Source organism: Aulostomus chinensis, chromosome 5 (genome assembly GCF_037954235.1).
Source record: "Aulostomus chinensis isolate RoL2024-O1b breed Wild chromosome 5, RoL_Achi_v1.0, whole genome shotgun sequence".
NCBI classification, from domain to species: Eukaryota; Metazoa; Chordata; class Actinopteri; order Syngnathiformes; family Aulostomidae; genus Aulostomus; species Aulostomus chinensis.
The window spans coordinates 27,379,006-27,399,912 of record NC_141324.1 but is presented as its reverse complement, the minus strand read 5'-3'; the positions used below and the strand labels follow the sequence as shown (position 1 = coordinate 27,399,912).

The following is a 20,907-nucleotide window of genomic DNA, read 5'->3' as shown; positions in this document are numbered from 1 at the left end:
GCCAACTAAAGCCCTGTTCAGACTACACGACTGTTTTTTTTGTCGGGGACACGCCCTGCTGTTCACACCACCCGACGCTCTATCGGGCTGCTCTTCACATTACAAGATTTGTCGGCGGACAGGAGTGTTCAGGCTACACCATTTTCCCCGTCAGTAGGCGTGGCCGACTGCCCAGCTGGCCAGGAAACAAGTGAACGCAGCGCACGGCCCTTTCGTTGTAAACATGGACGCGGAGCAGAACGCAGCCCTCCAGGTTGTTTGTGCGCTACTATGTAGTGAAAAAAAAAGAGGAAGAGAGTGTGGGCGAAGGAATGGATTGGCACACGCAGACAGCGTAAAGCAGGGGTGCTCACGCCAACGCTCCACCAAGCCTTCCAGATCCTCTCGTGTCCGCGGATATCGCGAACCCGTTGTAGAATCCATGCCTCTCGTCGTTTTTGCTGCTGTTGTTGTTCGTTGCTATGCGCGGCTCCCCCGCTGCCGGAGCTCTTTTCGTCTGGGTTCGCGGTGCCTCCCATGTCTGCTTTCATTGGCTGCAGCTCCGTTTACGTCACTGCGACAAGTCCCGGACATCTAGCAGCGCAAGATGTCCACTTTTTGTCGCCGACGCCGCATGCGACCTCCCAGTCCGTCGTCTTCGAGCTGCTCACACCTCATTACTTTTGTCGCTACAAACTTGTCAGCGCAGGAAGAACATGAAAAATCCTCGACATTGGTTTGCAACTACATTTTCTGACAGCCAAGTCAGAAGCCGTTGTTTCAACTTAAGTTATCAAATGCGTGGCTTAATTAATCTTTCATCTTGAACTTATTGGGTTGGATTTTAGATGAACATTCAAACCTTGTTTTCTGTCACTGTCACTTTGTTTTTACTTGGTTTTTCCTGCCGAGGCCTGAGTTGTACAGTTTCACATTCTGCTCATTTGAAAGCAGGTTTTTAGAATGACAATAAGTGAACCTTGTACTTCATCCAGGTATGGCTCTCTGGAAGAAAAAATCTTGCCAAGTCCTTCCTGAAAGCATGTCTTTATATTCGTTTTTGCAAAAAAAAAAAAAAAAAAAAAGACTTGCTGTATTGTACTACAGACTAATACAAGATGTGCAGGAGTTGGTTTTGAGTGCACTTGATATTTTCTTATTGATTTCACTTGTTGGAGTCATCCAGCTTCTCTTCTCTCCCGATAACAACCAGTCGTAAAGAGCGAAGACGTGCGCCATAAAATTAAAACAATCAACTTTTAAGACTTCAGGGGAAACGACGGAGTCTGGCGGCAATTAGTCAGTCCATCCGATATAAAAACACGCAGCGTGACATCACGTGACGAGAAAAAATAATTATTTCAAGGAGGTTTTGAATCGCTTTCGCATGACAACAGTAAAGACCTGAAAGGTGAGGCAGCACAGCTAAGATGCAGCAGATTTCCAGTGAGGCTGAGGGGGTCTTCAGAGCTGAAGGGGGGGTTTAAAGTACTTCTGAGTCTAATTCGCGGCCAAAAATGCCTGAGCCTACATGTTTTTAATTGTAAGAGGAGTGTGAAAGCTGAGCTGTCCGTCACGGCAGCTGTGAGCGCGGTAAAAGCAGCATGTGAATGCCCGGCTTGTTCTACTACAACTGTTTAGTCATCTGACGTGTAACAGTTCTCACAGTGAGGAGAAGTTCCTTGCAGGAGGAAGATTAACGTCTCACAATGGAGTTAAATTCTGTTTTTGACAGGTGTCATATCGGCTTTGTGCCGCCGCGCAGACATTATAAAGCGCGCTTCGTCTAAACTGGTCGTCTGTGAGGATTTTCTCTCACACATGGACAGCTCCCTCGCTGTGAATCTCAAGAACGAGTTATTGAACAGTTGCAGGTAGTCTGAGAGTGATCCCGGGCACTTGTCCGCCGCTCCTCGGCTTCTGGCGCTCGGCAGGTACAGCTCAGTCAGATTCAAGGGATTATTTACTCAGAACCTGCTCAGAGTATCAGACATAATTTCTCAAATGCGGGTTATTTCCCGGTGGCGATAGCGCCGCCGTGTCGTAGCACGTCAGTCGCAATCACTCCCGCCTCGCTTGTGTCAGTTTGCGAGAATATTTCTGAACTTACTTCTTTTCATGTTTTGCCATCCAGCACAGGAGCATCCACAAATATGATTTTTGTTCCATTTTCCAAGTTGCAATGAGTACAAAAAGCGACTTTGCCAGGCGACATCAAGAAAGACTTGACGGCACCTTTGTTTGCTATCTGTGAGTAAAAAGCTGTGTTTGTCTGCTTTGACTAAACCAACAAATTGCATTCTCTCTGTTCTCTGGCTCTGGATGTAATTTGTCACCTGCCAAAGCTGCTTCACACTGTGCCTTGTCTCTCGTTTCAATTGGCTACAGAAGAAGGTGGTGGTGGTGGGGGGGGGGGGGGGGGGGAACAGCATCCTTTGCAAATTAGTTCCATTATAATTGTTATAGGTAAACACATTTGTGGACTTGGATTCTCTCCCTCCAGCCAACCTCCACACATCTGCTTTGACTGGTTAGTGGTCCGGTCAACAGATCCCACCCCCCTTATTTATTCCTCGCCAGCATTTTTTGCCCCAAGACACTGACTCGATTGGGAATGAGCCGTATGTGTGTGTGTGGGTGTGTGTGTGTGTGTGGGTGTGTGTGTGTGTGTGTGTGTGTATGTATGTGCTCCAGTGTTTGTGTGTCTACTGCTGGAGTGGCAAATGGCTAATGAATAATGCAGGGTAATGGTGATGTGTTGACAGCTCTGACGGCTGAGAGCTGCCGAGCTGTGTATCAGCGATAATGTGCCATTTCCCTTCTGTGCTCCTCCAGTCTCTTATTACAACAAATGGCCTTTTTTTGTAATTTCACCTCCCCACAACCCCCTTTGTGTGTGTGTGTGTGTGTGTGTGTGTGTGTGTGTGTGTGTGTGTGTGTGTTGTGCAGCTCCAAACCGAAAGTCAAACTTTTGCAGCCTTAAACACGTTTTACTGCACCGCTGTCTGATGCTATTAGTTTGGCTTTCTGAATAGTTTCGCTTCAGGTTATTTCTCCAATTTCTTCTGGCAGTTTAACTTTGCTGTGATCACGTCGGTGTATTTGAGAGAAGTGAAGTGCAATCAAAAGGGAAAGTTTATCAAATGTCAGTCCCCCCGCCTCTGTAGCCAGTCACGGCTAGCTTGGTGTCGGATAAATTGTCAACTCGTTACACTGTTTCAGCCTTCCGTCTGACATCGCCTCCACTCAGGCCGATTTCCACTGAGGAGAAGGATTCAATCTCCTCCGATCTCACTAGAGACAAACGTATCCACCCGAATCGGATGTCACTTTAAAAGTCGACGCTGATGTGAAGCCACGCTAGAGAGAAACCTCATGTCAGGCTCAATTTTGCTGCCTAACGCAGTGAGCTGAGGCTCATGGAAACACAGAACCCTGGTGAAAACATGAGAGGGTCGCCACCGTCATCTAACCGTCACGGCGTTTCACACGTAACTGCACTTTAGCCTTAGGGTGGCGCTAGAGGAGAGGTTCCTCACCGACACTGAAGCTTTCCCTGGGAATGTGTGGGAATTATCAGACTGGAAATATTGGGGTATTTCATACTGACTGTACAGGTTTTGTTGTAAATTAAGTATTTAATTGAACAGAAACATTTAGTATTTTCTACTTAACTTAAATATAAGTGACTGAATGTATTAAGCCAAGTAATATTACAATGTACTGGTAGTCCCTGGAGGTCTCATACAGTAACGTGGCCTCAGAAGCCCTGCAGTTGGTGCAAGATGCTAATTACCGTGCTTGTGATGGAAAGATTCACACTCGGTATGAATTACCCCCCCCCCCCCGCTCCGTTTATACCTGTTAACCCTCATTGTTCCCCACATACTCATATTAATTCCATGGAAAGATTCTGACTCTTAGAGAAAAAAGAAAAGAAAACCTCTTGAACTTAACTACCAACGGAAATCTTGTAAAAAGTTTCCTTCGTCAGATGGAGTCGTCCCCATAAGAGCATCAACTTCGAGTCAGATTTGTGAAAATCTAATTCAGGCTGATCAGAAATTCAACCAGGAGCCAGATTAGAGAATCTCTCCCACTCAATAATCACGCAGCTGAGTAGCTCTCAAGAACAAATTCTCAGGTGTTCAGGGCTGTAATTGACACGTTTCTTCTTCTGCTTTTAACTCGGTGGCATCAAACATTAGTTTACAGTGAACAGAAGAAGAAAGCAGGCGCTCAGAGAGCCTGAACCTCCTCCGAGGCTGCCTGACTTGATCAGCCTTCGTTCTAACCATGTGATCAGAATCCATCCACGGCTTTTTAAATCAACTCTGGTGATCACATGACCTGGAGGAGCTACCCGGGGTCATTTGATAAAAGAATTAAAAAAGCTGTTTTATTTTTAAGCAGATCTGCAGCAGAACTGAACGGGTTCCTCAGGTCCTCCACTGGTTTGGTAGGTTTTGCATGAGCCTTCTAACTGACAGACGCACACCTGCTTGGCAGAGGTAAAAATGGAGTTGAGCTGCATGTAAGAGCAGCTAAAGAGACGCTTTGTCAACCGGGGCACCAAGGACACAAACGTCAGCTGTGACTCTCACATTCTCTGACAGATTCCCAGAGCAGAAACGCCTCAGCGGTTGGTGCTGAGCAGCAAATACGACGGCGTTAATATGACAGTCTCACAGCCGGCCCCGGTTACCACAGCGCTACATTATTAACTACCTCCAACGGCAACTTTGGGATCATAAAGTTCACAGGTTCAGTTCCTACAACCGACTTGTGTCAGACGAAATGCTTCAGGTTGTCCTTGAACACGACGGCGCACCATGAAATATGAAAATGGGAAAGATAATATGTAAATGTGTCTCTTATGTTAAAATGTAACCCCCTTGCATTTAATGATGAGTGTGTGTGTGTGATATATAGTAATAACCGCGGCAGAGTTTATTTAAGGAGGTAAGTGTGAATCTTTGGTACGCCCTTGAGAGCTTCTTAGGCCACACTTAAACACAGGCCGTGTGATGTCACCGGCCCACTTGTGTATCATACGCGAGCTTAACTCATAGCGGCAGTTTAACACAAATCGTGTGTGACATTGTGTTCTTTTTAAATGGGGAGCACGCGTTAATGCAGCGCAAAGTCACATGTAAGTCCAACATTGAACTCAAACGGTTGAGTCGTCATTGACTTTCGTCACCTGGTTTTGTTTTTTGTTTTTTTTGTTGTGGTTGCAGTTTTATTGTTGTTTTGTTGCCGTAGCTTTTGTTAGCTGTCAATTGCGACCAGCTTCAGGGTCAATATATATAAATATACCTGGCTGGCACTTTCTGCATTCTGGAGTCAAAGAATAAATGCAGGAGGGAAATACACTTTCTGTGAGAAATACTGCTTGAAGTAATCCTGTCAAAAACGTCCAGTAAAATGGAAGTATGGTACCATCAGGGACATTCTTGCCAAAGATGCTAGCATGGGTTTTAGCCTGTAGCCTTGCTAGCCTCTCTTGCCTGTGGTCAGTTTAAAGGCTTTCAGAGTCTAGTTAGTTTAGTTAGGTAGTTGTCTTGAGATGAGTTAACTACACTGCAGACCTTTGCTATTCATGACCCGTTTGTTCCTGCATTCACCGTCAAAGATTCTGCAGAATTGTTGTGAATGTTTCTGAGTTCTTTGACTTGAACTTCTCGAGTTCAAACCGGGAAAAATTCTTTACGTACACTCAGTATCGTGTAATACCGTAAAATGAGGACGCGAGGCTTTTTTGGTTCTAACTTCCTCACTGTGGTTGAGAAGCTGCTGCGCACGTAGCATCGCTGCAGTCCTTCAGCCGTATGACCTTGCCCTTAATTAAAGGTCAAACTTTGAAACCCAAACACAACCTGCTGGACAGCTGCACACTGGAAACGCCTGCTTCTGCCAGAACCTTTTTTTTCTTTTTTCCTCCCCGTCAACTCGATGTTGTCACCAACACAGACACACACACACACACACACACACACACACACGCACGCAATCTCTCCTTATTTAGGTCTGTGAACATGATTGTGTGAATTGCTAATAGTGTATAATTTTAAAAATTGCAATGGACATTTAACCACAGGCCTCCATCCATCAATGGCTGACCCGGGGAGGGGGGGCAGGCGGAGGGGGTGTAGGAGATATGCATGCCAAAGACGCCTGGTGCTTCCAGCCCAGCGCTGCTCCAAATCTCTAGCCAGACTCTTCTCTTCTGTTGTTCCCAAATGGTGGAACGAACTACCGAACTCTGTGCGTTCTGCTGAGTCCCTTCTACTTTTAAGAGACAATTGAAGACTCAATTGTTCAGAGAGCACCGAGGCACTGAACCTGACTCTGCTCCTCTTTGTCCTGTGGGGTAGAATAAGTCAGAGGGTCCAGGACCCAGCACTTACTGACTATGTAGCACCAACTGTGTTGTGTCATGTTGTATGTTTGTCCAAAAAAAAAAAAAAAAAAAAGGGGGGGGGGCGACACTTCTTCTGCCACTAGATGGCAGTACCTGTGACCAAATCACAACTGAAGCACTTTTGCGCTTCCTATGGACTTTTCCTTAATGAAGTCTAAATTCTTGCTTGTGTTGTACGTCGCTTTGGACAAAAGCGTCTGCTAAATGAAATTGTAGGATTGTAGAATTGTAGATATGATTTTCAGAGGTTTACAGAGTTTACAGGCAAGCGGGACTCCAACTTGAACAATTTTGGAAATGAACTGTTGATATTTTCAAGTACTATTCTGTCCCCCCCCCCCCCCCCAATCATTTAAACCTGAAAAGACAGAGAACTTGAAAGCACTCGGAAGCATGCATGTATCCATCAAGCAAACTTGTGACCCCTGGCATTTTTATGTGCAAAGTGGGAGGTTTTCCAGTCGAGCGAGAGGGAGACCTGATAATATCTGGATTTTAATGAAGGACCAGCCTAACGCTGTGCACTGCCTGTGTCTGGTAGGCGAAGACAAATATTACATTGCTGTACGTCATGTGAAGACAACACCTTGCCTTTCTGATATAAATCAAATAGTCAAGCACCTTCTCCTAATCACTAGGGGGTGCTGTTACTTAAATTCAGCTTGTGGATGTTGTCAGGGACTCTCGTCAAAGATCTGACCAGTCCAGTTACAACAGTTTTCCCATTTTATGGTGAAATATCAAAGCTGGCCACCTCGCCACGATAAGACCGTTTAACCACAACTCTCCGTCCAAGTTCTTAAGGTGTTTCTGAACAAATTTGAGGTGGATGTGGTCGACCCATTAGGAGGAGGATATCAAAGAAAAAACAAAACAAAACGAAAAAAAACACATGTAATTGCCTAATACCACCAGGTGGCGCTATGACTAATCCTCCTCGGGGGGCTGGTCGCAATGTCTAATGTCATTTACGTAAATAACCTAAAAACTGAGGATTTTCTGTACAAGAGAAAAAAAATGAAATAAAAATCAAACAAGCTTTCACATTTGTACATTTCTACATGCAAAGTGGCTCAAATTTCCACTCCTGTTCGTTAAATATTCGTGTAAATCAATAAACAACGACACAGGGAGAAGTACGCAAACGTTGCCTCGGGTCTTTATGGGTTAACACTGATCCTGCATTACATTGCTGTTCCCTTCCTCATTGTAATCCGCAACCCTCCATTTGATTCCGACCACGGCCGTCTGTTCAGTGGCATTGCTGGAGGGAATACCTGCGTCTGCGTGAGCCGCTTCACCCACGAATGCTCGAGTTCTGACAAAATGAGGATGCATCTCCACGGTGTTCTGCTCTTGAGGATGATCAAAGTGTACATTTCCCAACTTAGATAGGTCAAAACCCAGCATTGGTCTGGTGCTGATGAAAGGCGTGTGTGTGTGTGAGAGAGAGAGAGAGAGAGAGAGAGAGTGTGTGTGTGTGTTATTGACTGACCCACGGGTTTCCTGCATCATTCACAAGTGCACTGCTGCTGTCTCGCTGTTCAACAAGCCAGTGAACTGTGTTTCTCCGTCTTTCAGCCTTTTCAGATAGTCCACAGATACACTTTTAAAGGAACACGCAAACTGGTTGAGGGAAAAACACTCACTGACCATCATTGTAAGAGCCAGACAAGCAGATAGGTACCTTTGTCTTTTCTCTGTGTGCATTATGGAACTCCAGAACCCCCCCCCCCCCCTTAGCTTAACTGCCATGAACCCTCGCAGTGAGGTGAGTAGAAAACTGCCCCTTTAGTCATCGAATACACTCTCCTCCAACCAGTCCTCTCCTGCATTAATAGAGGTAATGTTGAATTTAACATTTGCTATAAAAAAAAAGTTTTCTACATGTTATTTTCTCAGAAACATTCCTGGACCTCCTTTGGCAAGCTTTTGTTTATGGGGTTACCATGGGGATTTCTAGGTCAAACCACTGCACCTACTCAGGGACGTAGTTCATGATAACGTTCTCTTTTATCGTCACCAACGTTAAGCACAACCCTCAGCTGAGACCTTTGAGTAGCAAAGAGTGTTTGATGGCTTTTTGAGGCACTTTTCTGTGGCGCTTCTCTGTTAGCGTTTGTCGCAGCGAAGCTAACTAGAAGTCATCCATCCGATGGAGGTCTGGAGCTCCGTGACGCACCGGGAGGGAGAGAAGAGGATCTACTGTATCTGCTTGTCTGGTTCTAAAAATGATGGACAATCAGTGTCTTACCAAAAAAGGTTGGCATGCTCCTTTAACTGCTGTACATGAAATGAGATAAATGTGTCATATGGAAACTTGTGTATGCACATATGTTTGAGGGCAGTCTTGCTGCGCCGATGCATCTGCATTTACATATTTGATCCCTCGCTGAACGCGGTATTCCCAGCAGCCTACAGTAAGAACAGCTGCATGAATAATTTTAACTCTCAGATCTCCAATTTTACAAGCACACGAGTACAAAGGTCAGAGTGGTAGCGCCGTGGACACACTGTAGATGTTTTTATTCATTCGAATGCATTATGCAAATGGTTATACGGATTTATATGCAAATGAAAATTACAGTAAACGGTTGTGTGTGTGTGTGTGTGTGTTTGTGTTTCCAGGATCCAGTCTGGCTCCTACCTCAGCACCGGCTGGTTCACGCTCATCCTCGCCATGGACATGTGCAAAGAGATCCATATCTACGGCATGATCAATGACACCTACTGCAAGTAAGACACACACACACACACACACACACACACCCCCCCCAGCCGCTACATCGCGGGATGAAAAATGCACGCAAAATTGAGAAGTTTAAAAAAAAGAAAAAAAAGAAGGAAGATTTGCATTCACAGCTGTGCAAACCGATCGCAGACTCCCACGACTGCAGAATACATTTCCACTGCCTCAGTTCGAATTTAATGGCTGGACTTCTATGCTGGAATCCGTACTGGGCTGTCTGTGTCATGAATACCGTAATGCTGGCCTGCCTTGGATAGGCAGTAGGCCGTCTGCAGGTGGCTCCAGCACCCAAACCCTCCGCTGCTCCAGCTTTTATTTGTGTATGAGCCCGTCGTGTTCCCTCTGACTCCTGAGTGAGTGATTACTAACTGGCTGTGAGGCCATAGGAGGGATGACAAACATGCTGTTGCCCCGGGCGTCGCCGCGCGGTTTCAAGTCTTCTCAGCCTCAATAGAAGCGGATCCTCCCGACTCCATCACTTCATTTCCTCTCTGCTCCCGCAGCTCAACCTGAGTGCTCTCTCTCTATCCCCAAAATCAAACACTTTTACCTAATACGCAGTGAAAATCCTGCCTTTTATCCTCCTCATGTTCCCCTTGCACAGCGGGAGTTAGAATAAAAACAGCCCCAGACACATGGCGGAGAGGAGGGATAATTCAACCAGCTCCGAGGATTTTGTGATTCACTGAGGCAGACTAGGGCCAGTGCGCACTCCCTCTCTCTCTCTCTCTCCCTCTCTCTCTCTATCATTAATTTCCCTCCTTCCTGTGTGAAACTGGATGATATTGTGTGTCTGAATGGACTATTTTGCGCCACACAAGGGAGGGGAGATGTTTGTGCGGCGATGTCAGAAGCCAGAATTGACCCGAGCAGTCGTGTTGTATTGGAACCTCAACAGGTGCCGGAGAGAGGGTGAAATTGAATTCATTTGTTAACGCTGCTGGGAACCGCTGTGCGACAGAGAAAAGAGGCAGTGATTGGGCTGTGTATTAAGCTGGCAGACAGCCACATACGCTTTCTGGCTGCAGACTCGTCGGCTGGCTGTTGTGATGGCTGTTTCTCTCCTGCCTGCATTCATTTTCCCAGTGACGAGTCTTCCTCTCATAAAGCTGTCACTTGCTTGTAGAGAGCGAGCGCACAGTGAATCTGCTGCTCTGTGTTTACTTCTGTCTTTATCGATCCTTCATTCGTCTTAATGGTTCAAAGATACATCAGGAGATTCCTGTCAGAAGTGCTTAATTTGAAAAAATGGTGCTTGTCATCATGTTTTACAAATACATTCACTGTTGTTAAGAGTATTTATTATTGAGTAGATTTGGCCGCACGCGTTAGCTTCTCTTTCAAATGGGAGAAAGCTGCTGAGTGGAGAGTTTTACCAGAGGCAGCATCACTTCAGATTCCTGTCCTTAAGGATATTAGTCGGTTTAATAGTTTAATAATTTAGTCTGTTTATTATATTAAATAATAGTTTTCTTTTTAAGCAGTGCAAATAGGAAAAAGAAAAAAGAAAAAAGCTGATGTGCCGAGCGGAATTTATAAGCCAAGTTTAGATATTCCGATTTTTTTTTTTCCCCCATGAATTCATAAATCCGGCTGATGAGTGAGTTTGAATTCCAGTGGTAGGAGGGATGTTTGTGGGCGAAGGCAAATGAACTCTGCGGTACACAGCTGGGTTCTGGAGGCGTGTGCCGGTTTGAGAGGTCACCTCAGGTTTGGAGTGACCCCGCCTATGCAGACGACACCTGGCCAAGAGTGCCGGACGTCGGTGTTTGAATACATTTGACTGACAGCTGGTCGCTGCTGATGTCGATTCTCTCTGTGAACACAGGTCTATGTGGTATTCGCATTTCGCACGTACATGTACGCGCACGGCAACTGCACGCCTCAGGGGCTCCTCCTCAGTTTTAAATCAACATCAAAACTTATAAAAAAGGCCGGGATGAGAATATGTGGGAATCAACGGGAACTAACGGGAATAAACTGGACGCCTCGGGGAGATTTTATTGACTGTATGTCACCACGCACACACGTCCATTCTTCCATGAACTGCACAGACCAGGAGCCTCTTGCGTGCTATGGCAGGTCTTTGGAGGCCACCGCCTCTGCAAACACTGAAGGAATCCAGTAGAATTGAACTCACAAATAGATGTTGTCAAAAATGTCTTTAAAAACAAACAAACAAACCGGTCCTGTAGTAGAAGCCAATGTGAGCAGAATTCTTCCTCTCCGTAAAAACGGTCGTAAGAAGCTTCCAACGCGTTCCTTGACATGCCATCAAGACGCATGGCGACTGGATGTCGTTTTTAAAAACAGCTTCTGACATTCTGCTCAGAAATAAACACTTCTAATCTCCTATATTAGTGGAATTATGTTCCATTACCGCGACCAATCACATGGAGACTGATATCAATATTTATTGATCCTTGGCGTCTGAAGCTACAGGCCCGTTTTCCTCATTCAAACTGAGATGAAGCATTGAAGGGCAATTAACAGTTGGTGCTGTAACATATCGACAAGTCTTTTGTGTTATATCACAAGAGTCGGTCAAACCTGGCTGGACTGTGTGTTGTCATTGGCTGAATACTTAACCACACGAGCCGCCCGTCTGTGAGTCAGGATTATAAGCTCCCCTACAGACAACGCTCACCTGCAGTTTTCAGGTCGTGAGGTGGCTGCTGTTTCCTTGAATCACTTCTGTCTTAAAAGAAATGAATCAAATGCGCCTCCTCACACGTGTGGTTCCGAAAGTGTTGCAGTTTGTTTGTATTTGGCTCAAATCAGAGATTTTGTAGATAAGTGAACATACGAGATGTGGATTATACTGGCGAGTTTGAAAACAGACGTTTCCAGACAGTTTTGCTGTTGTTGTTGTTGGTGGTGGTGGCGGTGGAGAGAGACGCTATTAGCTTCAAGCTAAATACTCGTAGCTTCCTCTTCGTGCATTCTGGAGTCGCAAAGAAAAAAATGCAGGAGGGACAACAACAAAAACCCAAGATCTTTGTTAGCTCAAGACACCCATAAGTGAGGACTGGCTCAAAAAAGGCACAATAAGTATCACTTTAAACAAAAAAAACCCTTTGGACACATCCTGCCTCCCCCGCCAGGACTGGTATATGTGAGTGTGTGTGGCAGTCGGAGGAGAATCCTGGCACTCACGGCACAGACAACCAGGCATGGATGACAGTTTACAGATTTGTGGTAGAAAGAAACATTTAAACGTTGAGAGGTTCCGAATGTGATGAAAGCGGGACTGAACCACTGCCACAAGATTTGTGTCTCAGCTGAAGTGAAGAACTCACTATGACAAGAAGCGACATCTGGTAGCAGCATCGCCGCGCAGCAGCCTCTGCTATTTATGGACCAGGAACAAAAAAAACTTCATGGGCGTGGGAGCAAGTATGCATTCAATCACCAGAGAACTTAATGAGGCCAGTTTTGACTCTGCCTTTGGTTCTGAAGATCTCATTCTGGTCTGTTAATGTATCCGGTCCAAAATGGCGGCAGCGCTGTTGTCAAGTCTCCTATGCTTCTTTATTCTGAGGTTCAGATCAGAAGTGACATTTCTGCCCTAAAGAATTCTCAAATAATCTGTCCTGTGTTTGCCGCCCACCCCCACCCCCCCGCAGGACTGAAGGTTACCGGAAGGTTCCCTACCACTACTACGAGGCCGGCAGTCGCGACGAGTGTGCAGAGTACCTCCTCCACGAGAGCGCCCCCTACGGAGGGCACCGCTTCATCACAGAGAAGTCCGTCTTCGCCAAGTGGGCCAAAAATCACGCCATCAAGTTCTTCAACCCCCCGTGGCAGCTGTCGTGACCCTGGCTGAACCGACACGGAAACACATCATCATCATCCTCACCGTCATGGTCATCTGAGTGAAGCAGCTGAAACTCCACGCTGAGAAAAGGCACGTTCGCTATTGTGAATCAGATTTTCTTTTTTCGGCACAAATTCCGAATCATATCACTGAGTTATGGTTGGCTGGCGGTTGTTTGCCCGGTCGTGGTTGGTTCACATCCAGGAGCAACAGCCACTCAGGCGGACAGACTTCCATTACAGCCTGACCAACCAGGACAGCACTGACATATCTCTTGTTCTAGAATATTTACTTTTCCTCCTGATTTTGAAAGCTGAAGAAAATGCAAAGCACACTGCTGTGCACTGAGTAATCACTCCATTCGCTGCTCTGTGAGTTTAGCAAAGAATGGCTCAAAGACAAAGTTAAGGAAAAAACAACAACAACAAAAAAAAAAGCGGGCCGTCAACTCACGGTGACCTCAGCAGATGTCCGCGGGGCGCTGTGCATTGCACATGCTGAGTAGAAGTGTTGAGGAGTGTCATAGTAAAGGAGAGCTAAGCAGCCGCAGAGATGTTGTCACGGGCGCCTGACGAGCTCGCCTGCTCTGCTTCCTCGGCGTGTCTGTCTCCTGTCAGGCTCTAATGAATCCATAGCGAGCATCATTCAGGCGTTCATCTCTGACTGAGGGAGTATTGATAGCAGATGCTCTGTCAGTTTCAATTTTCTCTGCTCCGTCTAAAGAAGCTTCTGCAAACAAGGTCATTGGAAGAAGAAAAGAAGCGAGCGGCGTTCATGTTTATGGCCGATTTCAGTCACATTTGAAGGGAAAATCAGAGAATCTGCTTTTTTTTTTTCTCTTCTTTTTGCCTAATCATTATTCTTCATTGTTAAGTCATGTGTGGACTCACACAATTTGAAGATGTCAGCGCTCTATCTTTTATATGGCTGTGAGTTGTAAGAGATATCGTTAGCTTAATGTGATGAGTTGCTAATTTATTCTGCAGAGATAAGTTCGCTCTTTAACAGCGTGCCATTGACAATGTGAGCCTCACAGCACATAGAGCAATGTGCAATTAGAAACTCCATCCTTACGGAAGGAGTTAAGTCGTTTGTGACCCCGCGGAGGGAGAGATTTATGTGTGCAGTGATGCCATTTGAAGTTAATTGTATTCTATTATCATTTTGTGCCTGCTTTATTCTCTGCAGTTCATTGTGTGGAGACCGAGGAGGACGCACCAGAGCGCTCTCCCTCTCTCGAACTCACACTCGCATCTACTTTGTGCCTCTTTGTGTACAGTATCACCATGTGAACGTGTCCTATTTGTCTTGGGACGCGGCGTGCATGTCTCCTGGTTTGGCCCACTTCATTTGAATGCAGCAGTGAGGTGCTGAGGTGTGTCGGATGCTGTGGAGAGCTGTGACTGTGACACCCCCCCCCCCCCCCCACACACACACACACACACACACACCCCTCGAGGGTGTGATTAGTGTTCTGGTCAGAACGGCGGCCCAGAGGGGAAGACTGGAAGGTTTCAAAGACTTCTAAATTTGGCCACTTCAGCCTCAGTGCCCCTGACAAGTGTGATATGCTGCAGCTTCACGACGGTCTCACCGCTGCTTGGACACTTAGGTGCTTCGGTTCGGTTCTTTCCCTCTAACACTTTGTTTGCTGATTTTGGGGAATTTCCAGTTTTAAAAGGATGTGAAAAGGAGAATAAACATCCACTTACTAGCTTTCTTTCTGGAGCTGTGAATTACAAAGATTAAGAGCCGAGTAGGTCACGCACAACTACAAATTTAAATGCATAGCCTGTAAATGTCCTAAAGTGAAGAGGAGTGAAAATAGCCTTTACCAAACGTAGCTCTGCGCTTAAATAGCAAGTTTCCATGTTTACGGGCACAGAGGAAGCCCTGAAGGCCTCACTACATACATTTGCTCTTTGACCAGACAAACCAGGGTGGAAATTTAGGTTCTGCATAATGATAATGCACAATGTGTTTGGGTTTTTTTTTTTTTGTGCTTTTATCTTACGCTCCGATATTTTTAACTGACGTGGCTGATAGCAGATGTTATCTGTCCCAAAAAAAAAGTTTATATGAAATTCACAATTTGTGCATGAAAATCGTGAATTTGGAAGTAACTGTTTTCCTTTAGTCCTGCAGAGGGGGCGGATGGATACGGCGTCTGGGGAGCAGATTCTGGAGGGATCCTGATTAAATTAGATGAAAAGATACAGAATAATATTACAAAGAACAAGGGGATTTAATTTTTGGGGGCTGTCTGGATCACCCTGCTGATCCTGTGGACTGATGCAGGCTGTCAGCGGGACGCAGCTAGTCGTGCTATGACCCTCCTTGGTGGGCGTGCTGAGTACTCTCTAGCTGCTGATGTTTTCAGCTGCCCCACATCAACTTGGCAACATCTCGTCAAACCCAACTTGCACATCAGTTAAGAACAACTGGAAGCTGCACTGTGCAGAGTCAGACTCAAACAAAGCTGCTACTTCATAACTTTTATCCATCCAGTTTCCCCCTTTTCTTTATGTGCAGTGTTATTTTAGTTCCGTGGCTTGGTATCTAGAACTCTTTCTTTCAAATTAATCTTTTCAAGTAAGCTTTAGTATCTGAACTCTTGGATAGTTAAATTTATCTGATCACGTGATGCAGCTCCAGAAAAAAACAAAACAAAACAAAACACCAGGAAGTGGATGTTTAAGCTGGATTTATTTGGTCTAATGAAGTCCAGTATTAAAGAGGGACTATTTTAACCTGCTAATCGCCAAAATAATGCTTAGTGACTTGAAGTGCTGACAACGAAAGGTGTGCAGAGGCCATCCTAGGATTCACTCCATAGGTATCTGTCCTGCTCTCACCTTGTCATTGCTTGTAAGTCGACATGGATGACAAGAGCATCAGCAAAATGTAAAAACCACCTATTTTAGATCCCCCCCCCCCCCCCCCCCCCGAATCTCTGCAGATGGAAGACAGCAGTAGCACAAGCAGGGTCACTGGTCGGATCTCCTCTGGGACAACAAGCACTGGAGAGGTATTCAGCCGTCGCTGTGAACAGCAATATCCACCGCACCACATATGTGGAGTCTTACAGTATTAAATTTCCTGTTCAGAGAGCCTGAAGATAAGATCTGGTCCCCAGGAGGAGTTAGAAACCTTTTTTTTTTTTTTCCCCCTCCGTCTTCCATTGGGAAACCAATTACAGACACTGAAGCGTGAATTCATACAGTATGTCATGCATGTTACATGATTAACATACATCTTTCATACATTTTGCGCTCAGCCTTATTGTGCAGTCATCCGGCATCAGTTATACCACCGCTGTGTACTAAATTCAGCACCACCGTAGTGATGCAAAATGCAACATTCATGGATGATTCTGGTTTCCTTTGATTCAGAGAATTATTATTACACAAGAGTGCCACAGGATTGACATTTTTGTTGGCTAACCTGGAAGTTAGCATCATCATGGCTGCCCTTGGAGCAAACGAATGGGATTTTAAATATTGGATTTTGGATTAAATGCTGGAAATATGATCCGCATCAAACATCAGCCTGATAATTTTCACCAATGAACACCACTTCAGTGGTTTTTGAAGCATAAATGCAATCGTTAGCAGCTCCATGCTAACGTTGTGTGATGAACAATTTACACGGTGAACATCACGGTGACTACTGTAGCTTCACACTTTGCCAACAACGTCTGTAGTGGCTCATTCAGCCCCTTTATACGACCACCATTTTAAAGAAATACGTCACATATCTTTAGCTTGTGTTCATAACAGACCTTATTTCAGGCATTTAACCGAAAAACACCGTCCTCCGCTTATCCGGTTGGTGCGGGTCGCTGGGGCAGCAGCGTCAGCAAGGAAGCCCAGACTGTCCTCTCCCCAGCCACGTCCACCAGCTCTTCCGTGGGGAATCCCGAGGCGCTCCCAGGCCAGCCGAGAGATATAATCCCTCCAGCGTGTCTTGGGTCGGCCTCGAGGCCTCCTCCTGGTTGGGCATTCGTGGAACCCCTCCTGAGGGAGGCATCTTCACCAGATGCCTGAAAAACATTTAAAAAAAAAAACATGAAGTGTGAGACAAGACTTCAACTATGCTAATGAACTTCCAGGTTCTAAAAGTTTATTAAGAACAGGAACAGATGCAAAAACACCTGATGCTATTTCTTTACATCAAATATTGTCTATTATGTTTGTAAAATATCATCAGGTTACAAATTACAAATCTTAAGAACTATAAATGAATTTCAGCATTTCTGCTAGCTGGTTTGCAGTCTTGCTAGCTTCGGTTAACTGCCTTGCTAGCCCGTTCAGCTTAGCAGCTCACGGTATTATCAAGTTTGCTCCTCTGAACTTTGTCACCATGATCGCCCCAAAAGCTTAATATTTGTGAAATATGTCTTTGTTAACAGTGGAGGATTTCCATGCCCCAGCCCACATGTTAGCACGCCGCTCTCTGTCGCTATGTGAATGACATGTTAATGAACCCGGCACGGACGCGGATGTAGTGAGACTGATCAGCAGGTCTCTAATCACGGCTGAATAAGCCAAGACTGGCTAATTCTAGTCACCAGCCTATCCACGGATGCACCTCGAAACAAAACACCTCACATCCAGAGAAGAAATTGAATGTTTTGTCCTCAAAATCAGATTTACAGACACGTGTGGCGCGTCATTTGAAGAGTCCTTTACCTAAGTTTATCTTCCATCGTCTTTTTTGTTTTTCTATCAATGTGTTGTTGTTTTTTTTTTTCCCACTTAAATTGTCTGTCTGCTAGTCAGCATAAAAAAAAACAAACAACAACAACTATCAAGGCAGTTTACATAAAAATTTGGTGGCGGGATGTAGCAAAGGCCAAAGAAGAACCAATTAAATTCCGGTGAAGATCTATTCAACGAAAAACTGCACTTTTTTTTTATTTTTTTTTAAATCGGATTTGGAAGATGTCAGTGCCCTTCTAGTTTTAATAACAGTTGCTTTTATTTCTTGTCGATGCAGTGGTTTTGTGTGTAGCTTTTCCTCTTCTTCTTCTTCTTCTTTTTTTTTCCTGCTGCTGGGTGCATGTTGCCAACATTTTTTTGCTGCTTCAGGCTGTGCACTCAGTTATTTTCTGATCAACAAACACTCCATTGTTCTCAGCCAGAGCACACTGGGAAAAAAAAATGTCCATGGATATATTATGGAGTATATGATGGTGAATAAACCCTCTATAGGTGCCCATGAATCATCTACGGTTCACTGGAAGGGGACTGTGAATGTGTAGGCCCATGAACAATGGCGTGAACAGAGCGAAGGGTAATAATATATACTTTATAACATATAATTTACAAGGATTATTGCATTCAGATGTAACTTTTTTATTTTTTATACAGACTCACCTGGGTAGTAATGTCACGTTATGAACACAGACGTTTGATTGGAATCACTTCAGACTTAAAGCAGCTTCTTATCTTGCATTAGGTACAGAAAAACAAAAAAACAACAAAAACAGAAACCGCTCGTCACTTGCGGCTCAGCAACAGAGCCGGCAGCAAAATGAGCTCCTGTTGCAGGTTATTTCCTGTAAAAAATGGCGGCTTTGATGTGGGGATGAAGGTCTGCAGAACAAAGTCATTGTGTCTCACTTTTATTTTTTCCTTAGCTTTTTTTTTTTTTTTTTTTTAAATTCCCCTCCTGTTGTGATCAATGACAGCCGTCTGGTTTGCGAGTGTTTTAATGAACTTTGATCAAAACCTTTTCATCTCCTTCCTCCGGTTCTTCTAGAACATTCCTTCCTGTTGCCATTCTCTCAACCGACCCAAGTGCTCTCTTATTTGTGATGAAACGTCATCGCCTGTTCTCTCCCGTGTGCATGTCTGAGGGTTGTTTTTGTGTTGTAAAGCACTTTCCATTGTTCATATTCAGGTCAAGTGTCCTTGTGAAACATGTAACCGGGTGTGTGTGAACACAGAATGTAACGTAACACTGCGGCTGTCGGAATGAAAGGAACGTTGTTTTTGCTAACACAGTCCTTTTTACTGGAGGAAAAATAACATCCAAATGCTGCATGGATTACTGCAGATTATTGAAATGTACATTTTGTTTAAAAAAGGTAGTGACTATGTGTATTATTCTGTCATTTGCTATCTTAAAATGAGCTAGAATTAGACGTATTGTGAATGTTCTTTTTTTTGTTTGTTTGTTTGTTTTTTTGGCCAATGTGGATTCTGTCTTCTGTGTCTTTTATTCTTTTGGGATTAAAGAAAAGCTAAGAACCTCTTAATATTATTACATTCCTTTGGAAAGGCAGTAAGCGACAGCAGAATGTGGAGAAATGTGTTCATTTCTGTTTAAATCCAGCTCAAGCTGAACTGTCATCTTGAATCTCAAGAGTTTTAAAACATTCATGGAGGAGCAGAGTTGGGCTGAGTTCTGAAACCCTCACACACACACACACAAAAAAGAGTTTGAAAGTTCATTTTATTTAGTAAAGTCAAGTTTAACTATGTCTCGCAAAGTACGGACCAAGTATACCCATATAGACATGCTAGGTGTACTCGTAAACGTCCTGTTCATGTACTTCATGGGAGTGAAGCGGCCCATTTTACTTTTTTCACAGTATATTTTCAAGTATATTTCAGGGTTTTTCCTCAAATAACTTCACAACTCTAAATCACAATGAGGCCAAAACTTAAGCTGACCAAATTTACACATTCTACCAAAAATGTGAGTCTTGGTTTAAAAAAAAAAAAAAAAAAAAAAAAAAAAAAAAAAAAAGGCACCGTACCAGAGTTTCAACCGCACGACAGGTGAGCTTCCGGTACTTAAAGGTACGCGTTGTTGCGTCGTTGAGAAAGGACAAATCGATAGCGAGAGGAAAAACTGGACTTCACCAACAAACTGGACGTCTTGACAAGAGATGCCGTCGCAGCCAGAGTTCGGAGCTCACGCCCAGCCAGCCGCCCCCCGCAGAGCCCGACGCTGGGTCGCCTCCTCTATCACCGAGTCCAGATGCAAGCTCACTGTGCGACTGCACTCATGAGTGCGGGACCACTGTCAGAATCCTGGCTGGCTGTTAGTTCGTGACTCACAGACTCCCTCGAGTTAACGCTCATCAGTCCTCCGGCCGTCGATTGAACAGCGGCGGTCGCCCACAGTGACTCCTCTGCTCGTCCTTGCGGACCTTTCAATCGCTGGACCTCTTCCAGGAAGCTCTTTATTGCTCTTATGTCATCTGAGTTTACGGTTAAAAAGTGGGCAGGAAGCTGGTGATTGACGACCTGGGACTGATGAAGTTACGTCTGAGTGAGCCGGGCCGTGGCGCCCCTGCAGAAATTAAGTTGCTCATTTACTACATTTACTACCTTGCACACCCCGAGTACAAGTATGAACCAAGTATTCCCTCCCTATTGCAAAGATTCCCGTTTGTGATGGAATAAACCGACAGTATGACGAGCCCACTCGGTTGATAATGATTAAAAACACAAACTAAACTTAAACTGCTATACAAAATATATTAAAAAAAAACAACCACATTCTTTTGTAACCTGGATAAACAACAGTTGCAAAAGACATCTATTTTTTTTAATAAAGCCATTTAATTAACATTCATGCAGCACTAATCAAAATAATACTTCTGCTGTTTTGTTTTTTTTTTGCTTGTGTTTTTGGTTACACAATTAAACAGGCCATCTAGTTCCCTCTGTGTTTACCACTTTGGAGATGGTATCATGTCTGACAACAAGGTGCAGAGGAAGCATCAATCCTGTGTTTGGTTAGAAGAAGCAAACCAATATCAAACTGAAGAGCCCTTCTGAGTCGAGATGAGCTGCAGGATTTATTTTTTTATCTTTTTATTTTAAGGAAGTAACATGAGCTTTAAATAATAATGCCCACTGCAGTACTGAATAAAGTATTGAGATGGAGAATTAAGGGAGCACGCAAGCAATTTAAAATGGA

At 44.6% G+C, this 20,907-nt stretch overlaps 1 protein-coding gene across 1 annotated transcript in view; it reads left to right on the top strand.

Moving 5' to 3' along the window:
- The window catches only part of st6galnac3 (ST6 (alpha-N-acetyl-neuraminyl-2,3-beta-galactosyl-1,3)-N-acetylgalactosaminide alpha-2,6-sialyltransferase 3), a 74,849-nt gene extending 55,136 nt beyond the window's left edge, over window positions 1-19,713 (top strand). Inside the window, exons 4-5 of the mRNA XM_086204342.1 lie at window positions 9,032-9,139; window positions 12,779-19,713. Of these exons, the coding sequence (XP_086060468.1) occupies window positions 9,032-9,139; window positions 12,779-12,968 (298 nt within the window). The 3' untranslated portion in view covers window positions 12,969-19,713. The remainder of the gene's footprint in view (window positions 1-9,031; window positions 9,140-12,778) is intronic.
- Window positions 19,714-20,907: the final 1,194 nt, after the last annotated feature.